The sequence below is a fragment of the Mesoplodon bidens genome (genome assembly GCF_964165515.1).
Source record: "Mesoplodon bidens genome assembly, chromosome: 2".
Classification (NCBI taxonomy): Eukaryota; Metazoa; Chordata; class Mammalia; order Artiodactyla; family Ziphiidae; genus Mesoplodon; species Mesoplodon bidens.
In genome coordinates, this window is record NC_138177.1 from 182,010,781 (window position 1) to 182,034,375 (window position 23,595).

The window sequence follows — 23,595 nt, forward strand, 5'->3', positions numbered from 1 at the left end:
ACGCACATACACATGCTCGTCCTTCAAGTCTCTGTCCAAAGCTCAGCCCCTCAGGAAGGCAGCCTGACAGTCCCTCCCATCCTCCCACCCCGTCTGCTGGAGGACCAGCCTCTCAGTGTACTTGGCCCTGGCATCCCTTGTCAGCATCACCATTATCGTAAACTATCTGTCTGGTTCACTACTCCATCCCCAAAGCCCAGCACGGCGCCTGGCACACTGCGAGCAATGTCCACTGAATAAACAAAACGGAGCCGACCAACAATACAAGAGGCGACAATTTGACTGGGGAGTAAAAGGCTCACTCCCAACCCCATGGGAGAAGATGATGCGCCTTCACCTGAGTGTTGTCAGCCCCCAGATCCAGGGGCAGCACCTCCCGAAGCTGGTGGACCCAATTAATCATTGTGGGCCCGTGACACTGAGGCAGGAGCACCGAGGGTTTGTGTGTGTGTGAATACGTGTGGAAATGGCACATTTCCCGGGGCAGGTCGTGCTCCACGGGAGGCAAGCAGGTCTCCTCTGCTCTTGTCTCCCTCGTTGCACGTTTTGTGCCTTCCCTAATTTCATCACCTTCCTCTACAGCTTTCCCCTTAAGCCTGGCAGTGCTCTGATCTCCCTGACATTTCAGCCTAAGGGCCAGCTGCCCTTTTATGCACAAATCCAATTCCACCACAGTCAAAAAGTTCCTGTTCTTAAAGAATTCTCAAAAGAAAAAAAAAATCTGGTCCCAAATTCCTACTGACCTCATTAGGGCAGTGATGGGAATCACAAAGCAGCCAGTCCGGAAGCACCTTGGCCAGCCCCCTGCCCTCGGCACAGCCAGGACCCTCTCCCCGGCACGCAGCTGCCCCAGGTCTAGACTCAGGCTCCCCTCCGGCCTCCCCAGAATCACCTCAAACCAAACGGCTCAATCGGCCATAAGTTCCCTACCAGATGAGATCAGGGCTGCCAGGACAGGAGAATTTCTCTCTGCTAGGAGAAATTTTCCTTTACCCAAAATGTTCCAATGTTCCATCTTATTAAATCATTGAATGAAAAGGAGGAAATTTCTCCCAGACATTTTTTTTCTTACCAAACAGGTATGAAATGTACAGTGTGGGGAATATAGTCAATAATTAGTTAATATCTTTGTATGGTGACGTGTAGTACTCTACTAGACTTACTGCAGTGACCAGTTCAAAATATATAGAAATATTGAATCACAATGTTGTATAACAGGAACTAACCCAGCGTTGTAGGTCGATGCTACTTCAAAAACAAACAAACTCATAGAAAACAAGATCAGATTTGTGGTTACCAGAGGTGGGGGGAGGTGGGGGGGAGGGGGAATTGGAGGAAGGTGGTCAAAAGGTACAAGCGTCCAGTTACAAGGTAAATAAGTACTAGGGGTGTGATGTACGCCATGATCAGTACAGTTAGCACTGCTCTATGTTACATATGAAAATTAAGGGAGTAAATCCTGAGTTATTATCACAAGAAAAAAAGTTTTTTCCATTTCTTTAATTTTGTATCTATTTGAGATGAAGGATGGTCACTAAAGTTACTATGATAATTGCTCCATGATGTATGTAAATCAAATCATTATGCTGTGGATCTTAAACTCACACAGTACTGTGTGTCATTTACATCTCAATAAAACTGGAAGGAAAAAAAGAAAATAATGACTGAAGTGGCAAAGTATGTGTTATGTGTGCACATGTGTGTATGTGTGTGGGCTGTTGTGTATTCGTATATGTTGTGTACTTATGTATATGTGTATAAGTGTGCATGTGTATATTGTGTATTTCTGAACGTATATATGAGTGTTGTGTGCACGTATGTATACATGTGCTTACATGTGTGTTATGTTGTATATTATGCGTCCATGTATGTGTGTGTCTATATGTGTGCGCGTGTGTGTTGTGTGTAAGTATGTGTACATGTACTTCTGTGTATGTGTGTCTGTGCACATGGGTGTATTATACATTTGTACATGTGTGTATGTATATAAACACACACCATATAAGCAAACGCTTGTGTGGAAAGTGGGATATGAGGTAGAGTTGGAGAACCAGGAGAGATTTTCTTCCTTTGTTTTTGGCTTCTTTTGAATTTTTTTAAAGCCCCATAATAAAAGACTAGAAAATCTAAGAATAGCAAAGATAATACTACCTCTTAGCCGGACTGCGAACAGTGGGAGAATCTCCAGCCCAGCATATCCAGCTGATTTGAGAATTACTCATTACATGGAAGATGATGAATTGCAGAAAGTGGTCCATTCCAAGAACACGCCTTCCAACCTTGTGACACCCCCAAGCACACCAGCAGCCCCCTCTCCTCGCAGCCAACATCGATTTATTAGATCAGAATTGATCCAGAGGAAATACCACAGATACCAATCTGGACCAATTACAGAGATACCAGACAATCCTAATTTTCCAAATTCAGGAAAGGGGAGTGAAGATGCTAAGAATAAACTGGTCGGCAGCAGAAGGATAATGAGATCACAGTTGATGGACTCTGACAGGGTAGGTAAACGTCTATCCATTTGTGCGAGCACAATGCCAGTGTTGTTTCATTCTCAGAAACAGTCTTTACTGCCAGGTGTCCTGCTTAGAGATGCTAACAGGTGTCCCCTGGGTGAGCAGTCTCCAGGCAGAGTGCCCTGCACCCCAACTTGCATCGCAGGTGCCCTGATGAGAAGCACCCTGCCCGGAGACTTGGACAATCACGGAAGACACCTTCATAGCCAAGTAGAGACAAAGGCATCAAGGTGCTATTGTCAGGTGACTTGCATGGCATACTGGCTGGCCCTGGCCACACCCAGGACCCCCAAAATTCTGCCCAGAAGAGGTCACGCCCCTTATACCCACACCAGGAAGGGCTCTGAGCCGGGGGTGCTGCATTAAAGAGGGTGTGGTGTCACTGGAGCTGCTGGCCTTTGGGGCCACCTCCCTGCACCCAAGAAGCCTGCACATCTCAGCCACAGGGTTTCCTGGGCCCTAAGCAGCTGTGCGTTTTGAAACCTCAAAAGTGCATTGTGAGGCATTTCTTTCTGCAGACTAAAAAGGAGAGAAAGAGGAAAAAGCAAGACAGTGAAAGAGGAAGTAAGACCCAGAGTGAGCCTAAGAAGAGGAGAGAGGAAGAGAAAACAGGGGAGCAGGTCCCAGTCAGAAGGGCTGGGCAGTGGCCAGCGAGCACCACTCTCAAGGGACAGGGTCCCTTGACGTTAAGGACCGAGCATTGCATCTCCAATCTAATGACAGCAGAGGGGTGATCACGGGTATAAACCCACAAGGACAGAGCAAAGGGGAACGGAGACAGGAGGGGGTCAAGGGTGTCAACACATTCTAGAGAGATGGACGGCAGATGCAGGGTTGGTAACTGACTCGGCAGAATAGAAGCAGCAAAAACCCACGTGCCCTCGAGGGGGCACCAGGATAAACAAGCCAATTCGCCTGCAGAGCCCCAGAAAGACCCATGGACTAGAAGCATCAGGTGCCAGAGAAGCAGAGACTCGGAAAGGGTGAGAGGAAGGGAGGGAGAGGCTGCAGACCTGTGCAGGGAACAGTCAGACCTTCCCAGGGCCCTACACACCCCACCCGGTCTCTGCCCCCACTGGAGACGTGTTTCTTCTTGCATTAAGGGACCCTGAAAGACCCCAAACTTGGAGACAGCAGAGGAGAGGCAGGAAACACGGATGTCAACCAGGAGAATGCATTAATTAATGGTGAACTTTCAAGCCCCCTCCCTGCCTGCTTCCCAGACCACGAGCCGCCAAGCCCAAACCACCAGGCAGCACACTGACAGATCCTTCTCCGGAGAACCCCGAGTGGTATCTCCAGACGTCGGTATCTGGAGGTGCAGACTTTCAGAATCTCCCCCACTGGAAGCTGGCTACCTCCATTGACGAGCCCTCTTTCCAGATACGGGAAGCAGAGGAGATTGCAGAGTGAGAGAACAGATCCTCCTCTAGCGTACAGGGAAGTCAGAAGATAACATCTAAAACGGACAGATCAAGGGACAGCAGAATAAGCACATGGAAAAGTCGGGAGGTAACATCAGAACTAAAAGAACTGGCAGTGGTCACTCCCGGGAGATGGGACTGAGCTGTAGGGCAGAGCGCTGCTGTTTCTTCTTACAAGACTTTTAGGACCATTTGCCTGCTTAAACTACGTGCATGGATATTTCTGATAAAAATAAAGAGGGTAAAAGAAAGTGGAGGTTGGAGGCAGAAGCTGGCAGCTGCCTAAAGCGGCGAGATACGAGACACAAAAACACCCTCTCCCCTCTCTTGGCTCCCTCCCAGGAAAGAGGCCCTAGACTTGCACTCCTGGCTCCAGGAAGTGGGAAGGGAGGTGATGAGAGCTGGCACGATAGCAGAGGACACACAAATGCCGTGAGTGTGACAAATGCCCCTGCACCCACCCGCAAAAAGGGTGGCCACTTAAGGCTGTGCAGCTGGAAACCTGAAGCCAGCCCGGGTCTGCTCCCAGGGGCACCAAGGACCAGGGTTCTGGGCAGCCAGTGCCCCCGCCTTGGCCCCCTTCCTGGGCACCGAGGGGAATCGGTGGCCTCCACCGTCTCCTCCCACTTTGACATTCTGCATTCTGTGATTCTGGAAAATGCACTGGAATCTGGGGCAGACCCACTTTGAGAAGGAGGCTGGGGATTTCCCCACCACCATCGAGACACCAGACACTTCATCAGGATCCAGGTCACGGCTCATTCCCCGCCTCATCCAGAAATGCATCCAAACTACAGAACCCCCAGGGCACATGCCTTCCGGGGGGCCCAGGGCAGCTGGGGCTCCTCGTGAGTCCTGAGCCAGCGGCCGCCACCCGCTGCTACTTTTGCTCTTTGGTTAATGATAATAGTTTGGACTTCGTCAAGAATTTGCTCAATGCATTAGGAACTGCCGGAATGGATGTAACATGACGCATCGTTATATTAATTTGATAGCAGGTTCCCCAATTCAGCAGAATGCAGAGGTCACCACATTGAAATCATTGCCAACCTAGTTTATTTCTTCTTTTGCAGTTCCGAAGGACAGAGTCCCTGAAATGATCTAGGTATAAAGCTGCCCTCCCAAACTGTCCACCAACAGCACCTGCCACAAACACACACACACGCACACGCACACACGCACAGGACCAATCCTCAACCCCCGGCTCTGCCTGTCTGGACACAGCTACAGAGGCAGTCGTGGGAATCTTTTTCTTTTAATTGTTGTAAAATATATATAACATAAAATTTTCCATTTTTAAGTGTACTGTTCACTGGCATTAAGTACACTCGCATTGCTGTGCAGCCCTCACCGCCACCCATCTTCAGAACTTTTCCAGCATCCCAAACTGAAACTCTGTCCCACCAAACCCTAACTCCCCACCCCTCCCCCAGCCCCTGGCCCCCACCATTCCACTCTGTGCCTCCACGAATCTGACTGCTTTCAGCACCTCACATAAACGGGATCATCCAGGATCATCCAGTACTCACCTTCCTGTGGCTGGTTCATTTCACAGAGCATCATGTCCTCATAGCCCATCCATGTTGTAGCACGTGTCATGACTTCCCTGGTGGCTCAGTGGTTAAGAATCCGCATGCCACTGCAGGGGACACAGGTTCGAGCCCTGGTCCGGGAAGATCCCACATGCCGCGGAGCAACTAAGCCCGTGTGCCACAACTACTGAGCCTGCGCTCTAGAGCCCACGAGCCACAACTACTGAGCCTGCGCTCTAGAGCCCGTGAGCCACAACTACTGAAGCCTGCGCTCCTGGAGTCCATGCTCTGCAACAAGAGAAGCCACCGCAATGAGAAGCCCGCGCACCACAACGAAGAGTAGTCCCCGCTCGCCGCAACTAGAGAAAGCCCGCGCACAGCCATGAAGACCCAAAGCAGCCAAAACAATAAAAATAAATTTTCAAAAAATTATTTTAAAGATTCCTTTGTAGTTCTGGGAATTTTTTCATCCTCCAGATAGGATCTCCACATGATTTGTGCAGTTCTATTCTGCTCACTCCCCAGGAATAGGGGCTTCCTTAGAAAAGTCCTGTAACTGCCCCAAAGAGCAGAAGCCCTGGCAGTGGCCAACAGGTGACTCTCGTGTGCCGCTTACAGAGGTCCTGGCCAAAGCAGCCCCACCTGCACAGGGACCCATGTGGGGCCTGATGAGGCTGGCTTCCTGGGTGGGGCGCTCTGCCCGCCCCTGGCGCCACCGCCTGGCCCCTCTCCGCTGGTCTGCGCAGGTGCGAGTCTGCTGCTCAACCACGAGCCCGCACACTGCCGTGCACCCCGTCAAAGCTCCTGTTTCTCTGCGTGCAAGCCCTTCAGAGACAACAGAGAAGGCACGGCCCTGCCCCTGGGGAGCTCACTGTCCCCGTGAGGAGGTAAGACTTCCACACTTATGATCACTAAATTGTCAACAACTGATGACAAAGAACGTGGGCTGCAGAAGCTGACAGAGAAGAGGCCTCCCCGTGAGTTGGCGTGTTTGGGGGACCTCCCGGGAAGAGGTCAGATCCGAAGGGCGGGCAGATTGGGTTGGACGTGGGGCATTTGAGGGGAGGTCAGTGGCCTCTGAAGAGCAGTAAGCAGCCCCCTAACTGTAATGGGTACTTTGCAGTGGGGAGTCAAAGAAAAAGACTGAGAAAGGGAGGTTGAGGCAGAATAAGAGCCTTGAACACAACACTGGGCTTCATCTCACAGGAAGTTGCTAAGGTTTTCAAGGAGAACAGCAATGTAACAAAAGGAGCGTTTCAGGGAAACCAGCGGGAGGAAGGGAGTCCAGCCTGGAGAGGGGAGCATCCGGAGCCGTTTCATAACCCAAGCACGACGCAGGTGGCAAGGGCCAAACCTGGGGGACACAGGAAGGTAAGGATGTGAATTACAGTTTGCAACTGGCAGAACTGGTGACTAATTCTATTCGGGGGATGAAAGAGAAAGAGGGGCCATGAAGGAGGACAAGGTGTGAGCTTTGGACCCTTTAAGATGAGGTTCGGAGAACAAGGGAAATCAAAGAACGGAAACAGAGCAGAAGTGAGGGCAGGAGGGAGAGGAAAGATGATGAGTCTGAGATGATAACGTGACATCCAGGTGGCCCAGGAGAGAGGCTCAGACTTGGGGAAGGTCCACAGAGAGTTAACAGTCAAACCCTGGAGTTCTTGGAGTCCTGGGAGGGAGAACTTTGGAGAAAAGAGCAGAAGGCCCAAGACTTGTTCCTACCACTGGGGTGGGAAAGGTCCAGGGCGGAAGAAGCAGTGGACCTACAGGGTCCTGAGAGCCGGAGAGCAAGGGCGGGTCTCTCGCTGAGTCCCTTGGGTCTTCTTGAAACTCAGGTCTCACTTTTCTTCTCCTTTCCTTCCAGACCCCTCCCTCTACTTGGCTGTTTTACTGCTTATTGACCAAGAAGCATTTAGTGTTCATTATAGGAAAATTCTATGATTAGACCTTTAGTGTTTCAGTGTTAAGATGTTATCTATATAAATCTAATTAATTAATTAGATAATTAATAACATTTTCCAGCCTCCTTCTGACCGATACACACAGGATTCCTGGGAAGGAAATGTTTTCAACTCCATTTTGAGCTTTGCGTGTCCCCGGCTTCCAAGAAGTTTGCATGTTTCCCAGGGGAGGAGAAATAAATTATTGGGATTGCTAAGTTTTGCAGCCCGCCTGCCTGTGCTCTGCTGGGCTCTGCTCTCCACCCTATGGGGAAGTGTGTGCTTCTCTACACTGCCTGCAACTCCGGGCTAAATCCATCTCCAGAGGCCAGCACAGGAACCCACAGCCAAGCTCACCAGCAAAGGGAGGCTGGGTGTCCCGGGTGGTTCAGAATTCGTGGAGATGGGAGGTGGGAGAGAATAGTGGAACAATTTGCAGGGCCACCTTCAAACCCCACATCAGCAGAGGGTTAGCATCAAAGCTAAGTGTGTGGGCTTTGCAATAAGCTAATCCTGGGTTCAAATTCCAGTTCCAACATTTGCTGTGCCATCTTGGACAGATAATACACCCTCTCTCCATCTCATTGCCTGGCAGAGATGTTGAAAGGACTTAAAAGCCCACAGAAGTACCCCAGAGCACAGTACAAGGGCAATCTATACAAGACAAAAATAGAGTCAACCCAGGTCTCTCCCTTCAGACCCTGACTCACTCTCTCATTCATTTCACAAATATTCATGGAGTACCCACCGTGTGTCCAGCAGCGCTGCAGGCACTGGGGAGACCCCTTGAACAAGCTAGCCCGAAAGCCCCTCTCCTTGTCGTACTTTTACTTTGGGGGAGAGGAGGTCAGATAATGAATAAGTGAATTAAACAAATAAATGAGAACTACACAGTGTGTCAGACGGTGATAAGCGCACTAGAGAAACAGAAAACAGGGAAAGAGGAAAGGGATTCTGGCTGGATGGGAGGGGAGCGATTCTAAATTGTGGGTTCAGGGAGGGCCTCACAGAGAAAGTGACAAAGAATCAAGGCCAGAAGGAGGAGCTGGAAGAACGTACAAGACGGAGGGTGGAAGCTCTTGATTCCAAGATTCTAAATCCACGTGGTGGGGTGGGGAGTGTGGAGTCCCCTGGGGTCTCCCAGCGGCATTACTCTAGTGCCGGGCACACAGCAAGTGCCAAATAAAGACGTCCTGAGGGGTGATTTTTCAAGCTGCCATTTCCAGAACGTCCCAGTTGCTGATAATACAATATGGGCTGTTTCAACAATCTGCATTCAGCCCTGTCATAGCGCCACTGCCGCCCCCCGGGACCCCCAACCCTGGGAGCCTCCTTGTAGCACACTTCATTATTAAACAGGTGAGCGGGGCTCCCAGGACCTTCTCTGTAATTAGGGCAGGATCTGAGCAAGGGCTCTATTTATAACCCCCAGCCATCAGCAAGCCACGGAGACAACGAGTGGGTCCCTCTGTGGCTCCTATACCAACATCTATATGTGAGCTGAATACAACAATTAATTTAATAGGGATTCCTCCACACAAACAATGTATCATTTTATTAGGAAACTCTATAAATGTCAGCGGTGCAATTCATTTTTATTAATTTTCTAAAATGAAATTAGCAGCGGCAGCAAACAGAAGTTGTATCGCCTCCTCATCCAACAGAGTTTTGGTGTCATTAATTCCTTAATACCAGGAGGCCGGTTTGCAAGAACTCAGCAGTTCACTGCGTCAATTAATTTCAATACAAGAGAAGGCGGGGTGGGGAGATCCAAACTCAACAACTACTTTAAGAAGATTCTTGAACAATCACAGCAACTTTTCCCCCTCCTGGGACAAGATGCTTTCAAGTGTAAACACGAATTGGATAGTATAAGACTAATAGGAAACGTCTGTCTTCACCCTCTGCCCTTAGGAAAGAAATTCGTCCTTCCAGAGCCTGGAGAGATTGTGGCAGATGCATCCTAAAATCGAAGCCTCCAGGAGGCCCGGGGACAGCCCCTTGCAGACAAGAGGGACGATGACACCCCCGTGCTTGGACACGGACCCTCACAGCATGCAAAGCAAGACCACAAATATTATCTCATTCAGTCTCATCGTGACCCAATGAGGTCAGAATCAACATTGACTCTGTTTCCTGCGTGAAGAAGAACCAGTAGAGCTTTGAACGGGGATGAAGTGACTTTCTTAAAGTCACAGAGCTACCGAGTGACAGGGCCAAGGCTCAAACCCAGATTTGTCAATATCGAAACCCACACTCCTTCTCTGCTGCCGGGGCACCCCTTGTGCCTCGGGATGGGAAGGCTCTCAGCTCTATTTATACTCCCCAAAGTCCAGTGAGTCAGGCATGACCACGAGTGACATTTGCCTCTCAATGGAAACCCAAATTCAGACTGAAACGTGAGGCAGAATCCCCGCCTTGTGGTGCAGTCAGAGGGCGGCTGAAACAGGACATGTGTCTGCATATCTGAAATCAGATGTCTGGCCCGGGACACGTTCCAGAAACTCTCACTCTCTGGCTAAAGAGACGCTCTTTCCTTCCACTTAGATTCAGGGAGTGTTTTGCTGAGGAGTGAAGGGAGTGTGGAGAGGCTGGAGGCTGCTCGAAATGAGAACCGCTGTGGGGAGCCAGGAAATGGTGCTGAAGCAGGGATCGGACAGGCTCCCTTCCATCCAGAGAAGCTAGGGCAGCAGTTCTCAAAGTGAGGTCCCAGGCCAGCTGCACCCCATCACCTGGGAACCTGTTAGAAATAACAGGTGCTCAGGTCCCACACCAGACATGCTGAATCAGAAACTGGGGGTGGGGGTGCAGCACGTTACTTTAACAAGCCCTTCAGCTGATTCTGATGCCTGCTCAAGTTTGGGAACCACTGCCCTGGAAGGAGATGTCCCCAGAAGGAAGGAGAAATGAGTATGCCAGGCTTTCCAGGCTTTCCATGGTACAGGACACGGCTGTGCTCACCAAATAGTAGATTGCATCACGATTCATTCTCCCTGCCCCCACTCTGACCCCACTGTAGCAAAGAATGTCCTTCTTGGCCTCATTCTTATTGGGCTCAGCTACGGGAATTACTTTGGCTAATGGATTTGTGAGCAGGTGTGACATATGAAGCCACATCCAGCATCATATCCAGGGGTTTTCACTGTGCCTGCCTTGGATTGCCTTGGGCTTTTAAGCCTCTGCCATCCCCCATGAGAACCAGATGTCCCAGACAGGGAAGGGATGGGGGCAGGGGGAGGCCTCCTCAGCCTAGGTTCTACAACAAAAAGACACATCTCCAGTGGTCCTGAAGTCAACCCAAAGCCACAGCCAACCCACAGACCCATGAGCAGGAAATAAAAATTTATTGTTATAAGTCACTTATTTTGGAGATTGTTTCTTACAAGGCATTATCACATCAAAAGCTGACTGATACAAACCATTTGATTTTATAGCAAAGGAAATCACGGCCTCAGAAGGCTGAGGAGTTGAAGACATCCTACAGAGGGGTTTAGGCTGAAAGGTAAAAGAATCAGAGTCAACCTCTGCCCTCACCTGGGGGATGCAGGTCTCAGGAACGAATCGTCCTTTCCTCAATATCCTCTGACCTCCTTCAAAATGGAAAATTCTGGCCTCATCTAATGGATGCTAACCCATAAAAACCTAAGCCTCATGAAGAAATAGGCTAAAGAATCTTCTAGACTGAGTAAACATCTTTCCTCCATGGCTCAGAAAGGATGAACAGGTCAAGCTGATGGCCAAGTGGGCAGAGGACACACCCCCAACCCTTTCCCTGGTCTCCCAGTTAAAAAATTTGAAGACTTTGGTGCTTCTGGACAAAGGGAACAGACTGGGCTTTCTGCCTCTCAAATGCAAACCCACAGAGCAGTTATCCTGTAAGCTGCACTCCAGCTAACACCACTCAGGCTGTTAAACACCTGGCCCCGTCACCGCTGATAGAAAAGCTGTGGCAATTGGAAGAGAGTGGCCGGGTATTTCCGAAGCTCTAGACTGTAACGTACTAAAAATGAAAAAAATGAGAGCTAGGGAGGAAAGAAGAGGCTGCCTTTAAGAATCAACCCTAAATCCCAATGTCTCCATGCTTCACAAAATAATATCACTTGCACTGAGAGAACTCAAGTCAGCTGAATCTTCACCAGTTCCCTCTATTCCCCAGTGGTGAGACTAGTTCAGTGTCCATGGCAGTTGGCAGGTTCATGGACATTGACTAAATAATAAACTGCAAACGTAGCCGTGAATTCTGATTTGGGAGATCTTAACACCATCAAGAAAAACTTGACTTTCAGTTTGTAAAAGGTGTTGAGATGAAAGTGGACAGGTGAGGTAGTTTCCCTTTTAGAAAGTAAGTTTCTAGAGAACACGGGTGTCAGATGGGCACTTTCCCAAAATAAACTTCCCCTGAGGGTCCTGCCTGCCAAACCTTTTCCAAGCACCCAGCTTGAAGGATCCAGCGTCAGGCCAGCAGCTTAAAATTTCCAACTTGCATGATAGCAGCTGCCCTGTTTTTAATCCATCCGATTGCAGTCACTACCACTGTCTTAGGCTGATGACTGAGACCTCAATGTCACAAGCTCTCAGGCAGAACATGGCATTTTGAACTTGCCCATGAATTGACTGGCCAAATCAGGTAATCAATGAAAATCAATCCATTTACTGTACATATTTGAAAAACTGTGAGATCTGGGACATTACCTTGTCTTAGGGGATGTGGTTAGCCATTCTTCGTGTTTCTCAAATGTTATTAAATAAGCTGCAATTTCCTGAAACAGAAGAATAAAAAGATAATAACAACAATTAGCTCACATTGGATCCTGAGAGGTAAGAAAGTTTTTTGCTGTTTCCCAGCCGCTGTCCTCTTTTGTGAGGCCGGAACCCCATCTCCAGTGGAGCAACACTCGACTTGGACTGTGTTTCTATTTTGATTTTTTTAAGACCTTTCCATTCAACCTGCCACACTATAATAATCAAAGCACTGGGTTTCAAAAGATGAGTCAGTGGCAAGGACAAAGATATTTCTCTGTAGGAGGAAAACATCAGACACCATTTCAGCTTCTAAATGTCATTAATTTGAAGGAGGGGGAAAACACATGCCAACAACAGGTCTCCACTCATGCAAGGTCAGAATTGGAAGGTTTAGCTGGTCTCCTTCTGAAGCTGGAGTAACCTTTCATCATTGTCACAAGAAATGTTGCCTTCTCTCAGCATGAGCCCCAAGCCCCGAGCCAAATCACACAAAGATTAAAAAGAAAAGAAAGGAAAAAGCCATATTACAGAGACAGAGACAGAGAGACAGAAAGAGAGAGAGAGAGAGTTAACCTTTCCCACTACTGATAACTTAATCTGTTGAGGAACGCTTCAGAATGAAGAGCAATGTCAGCAGAGTTTAAGGCAAAGATGGAAGAAATGTGGGCACCTGAAGGTAAATTAAATATTTATAAACACAACAACATCACTGCAGATAGAATTACTGATTTATTAACAATTTCCATAAAAAGCCTGTGGGTGACATCCACATAAGTCATTGCTCGGGCTCTGAGGCATGATGTGGCCCATTACTTCCAGCTCCAAACGTATCTGCTAACTTGAAATTGGCAGGGACTGTAAGTTAGATTAAGGTTGGACTAGTACACAGTTCCCTTGATCTTGGTGATGATACAGTACGGAGCTGCCGCCCTTGACAACCAGAAAAATGTGGAGAACGGGCCTCCCTTCTCAACTTTCTGTGCAGCTGGGGTTCGTGGAGGGCTCCTCGTGATAGAGCAGCCTGGCCACCTAGGTCTCTAGCCTCCCTCTGCAGTTAGCCTCCTCTGGGCATGGACATTAGGGAGTGGACACCCGTGACCACAGAGATGCTAAACTTGGCCTTGAAGAAAAAGAAGACACATCACCAAAACCAGGGAAGCGGAGCAGGTCAAAGTAGAAAACACCACCCATGCCACATGGTATGAAGGTCACCGGCCTGGGGGTGGGGGTGGGGGGCGGTCAGGGCCTCACATCATCGTGGAAACCAGCCACGACCATGAGCTAGCCAGTGACTGATCACCAGAGCCCAAGCCACCTCAGTCCAGAAGACTGGACCTTTCACCAAGAAGCTGGGAAGCAGAAACCTATGACAAAAACAGACTTGCCTTGTTGTACAGATTTTTACTGTTGACTGCAACTACAGAAGCTGATCAACCAGCACATTGTTCCCTCTCGCCCCTGAGAGAGAACATATTCTCTTTCCCCTCCTTAGAAGATGTCTTCCCTAAGGTGTCACATAGATAGGTATCACCTCCCCTGGCTGGCCCTCCTAACTCTTCATGACAGGATGGGTTGCCCATCCTCTGTGCTCCCATGGCACTCAGCACCTTCCCCCAGTGTGTAGGATTTATCACTCTGCATCCTAAGGGCTTGTTTACTTGGATAGCATCCCTCACTGGGCCATGTACTCCTCAAGGGCAAGGAATATGTCATCACTGATGTATCCCTTGGACCTCACAATGTCCTGATAAGTGTTTGTTAGACAGATGGATGGATGAGTGGGTGGGTGGGTGGGTGCATGGGGGGAGGGAAGGAGGAAGAGTGGGCATTAGAGAAATAAAATTGCATCTATGAACATCTGTGTGTGTGTCCTGAGCAGGTTGCGTGTTTGTACATGTTTATTACTTAAGATAATTGAAGCAAGTGCTTAAAAGCAGCAAAACCCAGCAGCTCCTAGATAAACATTTACCGGTGATTTAATTAACTCTAAGTCACTGTGGGAAGGTGATATAGTATCACAGTTAAGAGCACATGCTTTAGAAGCAAACAGACCTGGCTGGGGGTGCTGGCTCTGCCACTTATGCACTGTCTGATCTTGAGAACATCACTTAACCTGTCTAGACCTCAGTTTCCTATGAAACTGAGATAACGCCACCTCATGGGTAGCTCTAAGGAGTGAAAATTCTTAATACCCTGACTGGTGTATAGCTATGCCCCACAATCATCACTATCATGATTATGATTAGAAGGTCTACGTATTGCAAGCTGGCTCCACAGAGGCCCCAAGGAGGCAGCAGGTACCAAATGGTCCAGCTCAGAATCTTCCAGCACTGCTGGACTTACCTTCATCGATCCCACCCTCCACCCCCTTCCACCCCCGTCCACCCCCTATTCCCACAGTGAATGGTATCATCACAGTGACTCTTCAGAGTTAGTTGGAGTCAGTCCTTCCCTTTATCTACTGGTGCCCATTTGGTTGCACAAAGCATTCATTCATTCACCTCAGAGACCTAACTAACATTTTGAATCTCAAGAGAATAGTAAACAGGACATGCTGAGCATCTTCTTCAAAATAAACATCTGTAACAGTATTGTCATGGAATGTAGTTATCTTGTAAAGAATTATAGGATTGACGTTTTTCTAATACTTTCAGAAAAGGAGTTCAGAATTTATGCAATAATAAACACCAGGTCTTGAAACAATCTGCATATTATAAACTATTCAAGTGTGTAGCTTTCAATCTACAATAATAAGTTTCCCAGAAATTAAATAGGCATGAGCTGATAGTGAAAGGTATGTATGAACATGGATTAGCATGTGTGACAGTCATTAATGAAACTGAACAAGTGAGTGACCTTGACAGCAGGCAGTGGCTAGAGTCAGGAAGTGGATAAACTGTGCCACTTCCTAGGTGCATCAGCCCATCTACCTGAATTTCAGGAGCCTTGATATCTGGGGGAATAGTCTATGCCAACTGGAACCCCTGGGATCCATGCCCTTGCCCAGGATCATGCTGAGAGCTAAGCGACCCCTAATGGCCCAGAAGGATGGAGGCACAGGGCACCCCAGACACCTCTAGATTCATCACAGTGTCCCAAAGACCCAGAGTCCCAAAGAAGGCCTTCATAAACATCCCTCAGGCAACAGTCACCCCAACCTGGCAGGGCCCCCTCCACTGCTACTGTCGTGCAAAGAGAAAAACTCCCTGGACTACTTATTGCAATCAATGTTGACTCTACAAATGTTTATTGAGCACCTACTATGACCAGTCAGAGAATAAGACTACATGAAGCCTGAGAGGCAGACAGCAGAAGCAAGAAGAACTACAATTCTGCAGCCTGTGGAACAAAACCACATTCACAGAAAGATAGACAAAAGGAAAAGGCAGAGGACTATGTACTATGAAGGAACAAGATAAAACCCCAGAAAAACAACTAAATGAAGTGGAGATATGCAACCTTCCAGAAAAAGAATTCAGAATAATGAGAGTGAGGATGATCCAAGACCTCGGAAAATGAATGGAGGCAAAGATCAAGAAGATGCAAGAAATGCTTAACAAAGACCTAGAAGAATTAAAGAACAAACAAACAGAGATGAACAATACAATAACTGAAATGAAAAATACACTAGAAGGAATCAATAGCAGAACAACTGAGGCAGAAAAATGGATAAGTGACCTGGAAGACAGAATGGTACAATTCACTGCTGCAGAACAGAATAAAGAAAAAGGAATGAAAAGAAATGAAGGCAGCCTAAGAGACCTCTGGGACAACATTAAATGCACCAACATTCACATTATAGGGGTCCCAGAAGGAGAAGAGAGAGAGGAAGGACCTGAGAATATATTTGAAGAGATTATAGTTGAAAAATTCCCGAACATGGGAAAAGAAATAGTCACCCAAGTCCAGGAAGCATAGGGAGTCCCAGGCAGGATAAACCCAAAGAGAAACATGCTGAGACACATAGTAATCAAACTGACAAAAATTAAAGACAAAGAAAAATTATTAAAAGCAACAAGGGAAAAATGACAAATAATGTACATGGGAACTCCCATAAGGTTAACAGCTGATTTCACAGCAGAAACTCTACAGGCCAGCAGGGAGTGGCACGATATATTTAAAGCGATGAAAGGGAAGAACCTACAACCAAGATTACTCTACCCAGCTAGGATCTCATTCAGATTCGATGGAGAAATCAAAAGCTTTACAGACAAGCAAAAGCTAAGAGAATTCAGCACCACCAAACCAGCTCTACAACAAATGCTAAAGGAACTACTCTAAGCAGGAAACACAAGAGAAGAAAAGGACCTACAAAAACAAACCCAAAACAATTAAGAAAATAGTAATAGGAAATGGTAATAGGAACATACATATCAATAATCACCTTAAGTGTGAATGGATTAAATGCTCCAACCAAAAGACAGAGGTTTGCTGATTGGATACAAAAACAAGACCCATCTATATGCTGTCTACAAGAGACCCACTTCAGACCTACGGACACATACCGGCTGAAAGTGAGGTGATGGAAAAAGATATTCCATGCAAATGGAAATCAAAAGAAAGCTACAGTAGCAATAATCATAATAGATAAAATAGACTTTAAAATAAAGAATGTTACAAGAGACAAGGAAGGACACTAATAATGATCAAGGAATCAATCCACGAAAAAAATATAACAATTATAAATATACCTAAAGACCTAAATGTAAGGCCAGACCCTATAAAACTCTTAGAGGAAAGCATAGGCAGAACACTCTATGACATAAATCACAGCAAGATCCTTTTTGACCCTCCTAGAGAAATGGAAATAAAAACAAAAATAAACAAATGGGACCAAATGAAACTTAAAAGCTTTTGCACAGCAAAGGAAACCATAAACAAGATGAAAAGACAACCCTCAGAATGGGAGAAAATATTTGCAAATGAAGCAACTGACAAAGGATTAATCTCCAAAATATACAAGCAGCTCATTCAGCTTAATATCAAAAAAAACAAACAACCCAATCCAAAAATGGGCAGAAGACCTAAATAGACATTTCTCCAAAGAAGATATACAGATTGCCAACAAACACATGAAAGGATGCTCAACATCAGTAATCATTAGAGAGATGCAAATCAAAACTACAATGAGGTATCACCTCACCTCACACCAGTCAGAATGGTCATCATCAAAAAAATCTACAAACAGGGCTTCCCTGGTGGTGCAGTGGTTGAGAGTCTGCCTGCCGATGCAGGGGGCACGGGTTCATGCCCCGGTCTGGAAGGATCCTGTGTGCCACAGAGCGGCTGGGCCCATGAGCCGTGGCCTCTGGGCCTGCGTGTCCGGAGCCTGTGCTCCGCAACGGGGGAGGCCACAGCAGTGAGAGGCCCGCGTACCGCAAAAAAAAAAAAAAAAAAAAAAAAAAATCTACAAACAATAAATGCTGGAGAGGGTGTGGAGAAAAGGGAACCCTCTTGCACTGCTGCTGGGAATGTAAATTGATACAGCCACTATGAACAACAGTTTGGAGGTTCCTTAAAAAACTAAAAATAGAACTACCATATGATCCAGCATCCCACTACTGGGCATATACCTTGAGAAAACCATAATTCAAGAAGAGTCATGTACCACAATGTTCATTGCAGCACTATTTACAAGAGCCAGGACATGGAAGCAACCTAAGTGTCCATTGACAGATGAATGGATAAAGATGATGTGGTACATATATACAGTGGAATATTATTCAGCCATGAAAAGAAACGAAACTGAGTTATTTATAGTGAGGTGGATGGACCCAGAGACTGTCATACAGAGTGAATTAAGTCAGAAAGAGAAAAACAAATAACATTCGCTAACACATATATATGGAATCTAAAAAAAAAAAAAAAGGTTCTGAAGAACCTAGGAGGAGGACAGGAATAAAGACACAGACGTAGAGAATGGACTTGAGGACCTGGGGAGGGGGAAGGGTAAGCTGGGACGAAGTGAGAGAGTGGCATAGACATGTATACACTACCAAATGTAAAATAGATAGCTAGTGGGAAGTAGTCACAAAGCACAGGGAGATCAGCTCAGTGCTTTGTGACCACCTAGAGGGGCGGGATAGGGAGGGTGGGAGGGAGATGCAAGAGGGAAGGGATATGGGGATATATGTATACATATAGCTGATTCACTTTGTTACAGCAGAAACTAACACAACATTGTAAAGCAACTATATTCCAATAAAGTTGTTTAAAAAAATTATAAATATATACGCACCCCCAACATCAGAGCACCTCAGTACATAAAGAAACTGCTAACAGCTATAAAAGAGGAAGTGGACAGTAACACTATAATAGTGGAGGACTTTAACACCTCACTTACACCAATGGACAGACCATCCAGACAGAAAATTAATAAGGAAACACAAGCTTTAAATAACACTTATAGGACATTCCATCCGAAAACAGCAAATTACACTTTATTCTCAAGTGCACATGGAATATTCTCCAGGATAGATCACATCTTGGGTCACAGATCAAGCCTCAGTAAATTTAAGAAAACTGAAATCATATCAAGCATCTTTTCCGACCAAAACACTATGACATTAGAAATAAATTACAGGGAAAAAAACATAAACACGTGGAGGCTAAACAATACATTACTAAATAACCAAGAGATCACTAAAGAGATCAAGGAGGAAATCAAAAAATATGTAGAGACAAATGACAACGAAAACACAATGATCCAAAACCTATGGGATGCAGGGACTTCCATCGTGGTGCAGTGGTTAAGAATCCGCCTGCCAATGCAGGGGACACGGGTTAAAGCCCTGGTCCGGGAAGATCCTACATGCCACAGAGCAGCTAAGCCCATGTGCCCCAATTACTGAGCCTGTGCTCTAGAGCCCACGAGCCACAACTACTGAGCCCGAGTGCCACAACTACTGAAGCTTGCATGCCTAGAGCCTCTGCTCTGCGACAAGAGAAGCCACTGCAATTAGAAGCCCGTGCACCACAACAAAGAGTAGCCCCCGCTCACCACAACTTGAAAAAGCCCATGCACAGCAACAAAGACCCAATGCAGCCAGAAATAAATAAATAAATTTATTTTTTTAAAACCTATGGGATGCAGCAAAAGCAGTTCTAAGATGGAAGTTTATAGCAATACAATCCTACCTCAAGAAACAAGAAAACTCTCAAATAAACAATCTAACATTACACCTAAAGTAAGTAGAAGAAGAACAAACAAAACCCAAAGTAGCAGAAGGAAAGAGATCATAAAGATCAGAGCAGAAATAAATGAAACAGAAACAAAGAAAACAATAGCAAAGATCAATAAAACTAAAAGCTGGTTCTTTGAGAAGATAAACAAAATTGATAAACCTTTAGCCAGACTCATCAAGAAAAAGAGAGAGAAGACTCAAATCAGTAAAATTAGAAACGAAAAAGGAGAAGTAACAATGGACATTGCAGAAATACAAAGCATCCTAAGAGAATACTACAAGCAACTCTATGCCAATAAAATGGACAACCTGGAAGAAATGGACAAATTCTTAGAAAGGTATGACCTTCAAATACTGAACCAGGAAGAAATAGAAAATATGAACAGACCAATCACAAGTAATGAAATTGAAACTGTGATTAAAAATCTTCCAACAAACAAAAGCCCAGGACCAGATGGCTTCACAGGTGAATTCTATCAAACATTTAGAGAAGAGCTAACACCCATCCTTCTCAAACTCTTACAAAAAATTGCAGAGGAAGGGGGCTTCCCTGGAGGCATAGTGGTTGAGAGTCTGCCTGCCGATGCAGGTGACACGGGTTGGTGCCCCAGTCTGGGAAGATCCCACATGCCATGGAGCGGCTAGGCCCGTGAGCCATGGCCACTGAGTCTGCAGGTCCGGAGCCCGTGCTCTGCAATGGGAGAGGCCACAACAGTGAGAGGCCCGTGTACTGCCAAAAAAAAAAAAAAAAAAAAAAAAAAATTGCAGAGGAAGGAACAATCCCAAACTCATTCTGTAGGCCACCATCATTTTGATAGCAAAACCAGACAGAGATGCTACAAAAAAAGAAAATTACAGAATATCACTGATGAATATAGATGCAAAAATCCTCAACAAAATACTGGCAAACAAAATCCAACAACACATTGAAAGGATCATACACCATAATCAAGTGGGATTTATCCCAGGGATGCAAGGATTCTTCAATATATGCAAATCAATCAATGTGAGACACCATATTAACAAACTGAAGAAGAAAAACCATATGATCATCTCAATAGAGGCAGAAAAAGCTTTTGACAAAATTCAGCACCCATTTATGATAAAAAATCTCTGGAAAGTGGGCATAGAGGCAAACTACCTCAACATAATAAAGGCCATATATGACAAACCCACAGCAAACATCATTCTCAATGGTGAAAAACTGAAAGCATTTCCTCTAAGATCAGGAACAAGACAAGGATGTCCACTCTCACCACTATTATTCAACACAGTTTTGGAAGTCCTAGCCATGGCAATCAAGAAGAAAAATAAATAAAAGGAATACAAATTGGAAAAGAAGAAGTAAAACTGTCACTGTTTGCAGATGACATGATGACATAGAGAATCCTAAAGATGCCACCAGAAAACTACTAGAGCTAATCAATGAATTTGGTAAAGTTGCAGGATACAAAATTAATGCACAGAAATCTCTTGCATTCCTTTACACTAACAATGAGAGATCAGAAAGAGAAATTAAGGAAACAATCCCATTCACCATTGCAACAAAAAGAATAAAATACCTAGGAATAAACCTACCTAAGGAGGTAAAAGACCTGTACTCAGAAAACTATAAGACACTGATGAAAGAAATCAAAGATGACACAAACAGATGGAGAGACATACCATGTTCTTGGATTGGAAGAATCAATATTCTGAAAATGACTATACTACCCAAAGCAATCTACAGATTCAGTGCAATCCCTATCAAATTACCAATGGCATTTTTTACAGAACTAGAACAAAAAATCTTAAAATTTGTATGGAGACAGAAAAGACCTTGAATAGCCAAAGTAATCTTGAGGGAAAAAAATGGAGCTGGAGGAATCAGACTCCCTGACTTCAGACTATACTACAAAACTACAGTAGTCAAGACAATATGGTACTGGCACAGAAACAGAAATATAGATCAATGGAACAGGATAGAAAGACCAGAGATAAACCCATGCACCTATGGTCACCTTATCTTTGATAAAGGAGGCAAGAATATACAGTGGAGAAAAGACAGCCTCTTCAATAAGTGGTGCTGGGAAAACTGGACAACTACATGTAAAAGAATGAAATTAGAACACTCGCTAACACCATACACAAAAATAAATTCAAAATGAATTAAAGACCTAAATGTAAGACCAGACAATATAAAACTCTTAGAGGAAAACATAGGCAGAATGCTCTATGACGTAAATCACAGAAAGATCTTTTTTGACCCACCTCCTAGAGTAATGGAAATAAAAACAAAAATAAACAAATGGGACCTAATGAAACTTGAAATCTTTTGCACAGCAAAGGAAACCAAAAACAAGCCTAGAAAACAACCCTTAGAATGGGAGAAAATATTTGCAAATGAATCAATGGACAAATGATTAATCTCCAAAATATATAAACAGCTCATGCAGCTCAATATTAAAAAAAAACAAACAATGCAATCCAAAAATGGGCAGAAGACCTAAATAGACATTTCTCCAAAGAAGACATACAGATGGCCAAGAGGCACATGAAAAGATGCTCAACATCGCTAATTATTAGAGAAATGCAAATCAAAAGTTAAATGGGGTATCGCACCAGTTAAAATGGGCATCATCAGAAAATCTACAAACAACAAATGCTGGAGAGGGTGTGGAGAAAAGGGAACCCTCTTGCACTGTTGGTGGGAATGTAAATTGATACAGCCACTATAGAGAACAGTGTGGAGGTTCCTTAAAAAACTAAAAATAGAATTACTATATGACCCAGCAATCCCACTACTGGACATATACCCAGAGAAAACCATAATTCAAAAAGACACATGCACCCCAATGTTCACTGCAGCACTATTTACAATAGCCAGGTCATGGAAATAACCTAAATGCCCATCAACAGACGAATGGATAAAGAAGATGTGGTATATATATACAATGTAATATTACTCAGCCATAAAAAGGAACAAAATTGGGTCATTTGTAGAGACGTGGATGCATCTAGAGACTGTCATACAGAGTGAAGTATGTCAGAAAGAGAAAAACAAATATCGTATATTAACGCATATATGTGGAATCTAGAAAAATGGCACAGATGAACCGGTTTGCAGAGCAGGAATTGAGACACAGAAGTAGAGAAAAAACATATGGACACCAAGGGGGGAAAGCACGGTGTGGGTGGAGTGGTGGTGTGATGAACTGGGAGAGTGGGATTGACATATATACACTAATATGTATAAAACGGATAACTAATAAGAACCTGCTGTGTAAAAAATAAAAAATATAAAAACTTTTAAATAAAGAGCACATGAAGCCTGCTCTTAAATTGCTCACAGCCAGGGACAGAGATAAGTCAACATAATAGTGGGGCGTTCACGCCATCACAGGGTCAACTGTCCTGTCAACTCTGTAGCCAGACCAATGGGTCACCTCAGGCCTACCGAGCTGCCACGCAAGCAAGCAGAGGCCCCGGGGAACCACACCGATTTATGAACTATCTTTGAGCACCAGCCGCTCCCTCCTGCACCCTCCCATGCAGATCCCCCCTGGGTGGAGCACCTGTCCCACTTAAAGGCAGCCCCTCTGAGCAAAGGAAACTGAATTCCCAGAGGCAGGCTTCCTCCTGTGTCATATTCACATTGACTAAGCCCCAGAGCTGGACTCAACCACCAGGGAGCACCGTTGCACTGCTGTCTGGCTCCCAGCTGGATGGGGCGTGTCTGGGTCACCTGTCTACTCCCAGACCCGTGCTGCCCAGCCCATTCCCCTTATTCTGGTTCTGATCTGTCTCATCATCAGATGGGCAGACCATGGGCCAGACCCTGCCTCCCCAAAGCTTAGGATCTTTTTGGGGAGAGAGCTAGGCACACCCCCAAAGAACCACAAAGAACAGAAGATGCTAAATAGTGTGGAACAAAGTGAGAACCATCAAAATTCAGAGTAAGGAGAGCCATCTGGGCTAGGAAGGGGAATGATTTCGGGGGGAGAGGGGCTTCATCATCTGTGTCATCATTACCATCATAACAGCTAACATTGGCAGAGTGATGTCTAAGGCCAGCGACTGCTCTAGGACTTCATGGGGGATAGTCTCACTTAATCTTCAAAACAAACTACAAAGTGAGAACATGCCCGTTTTACAAGTGGGGAAACTTGAGGCACAGAGCAGTTAAGTGGCTTGCCCAAGGTCACACGGCTAAACTCTGTAGAACCCAAACCCATGCACAATGGTTCCAGAGCCCACACTCTCCACTACTG

The 23,595-nt window shown here is 45.7% G+C and overlaps 1 protein-coding gene across 1 annotated transcript in view; it reads right to left on the bottom strand.

Moving 5' to 3' along the window:
* The window catches only part of CAMTA1 (calmodulin binding transcription activator 1), a 904,314-nt gene that overhangs the window by 599,970 nt on the left and 280,749 nt on the right, over positions 1 to 23,595 (bottom strand). Inside the window, 1 exon segment of the mRNA XM_081215072.1 lies at positions 12,111 to 12,178. Coding sequence (XP_081071198.1) covers positions 12,111 to 12,178 — 68 coding nt within the window.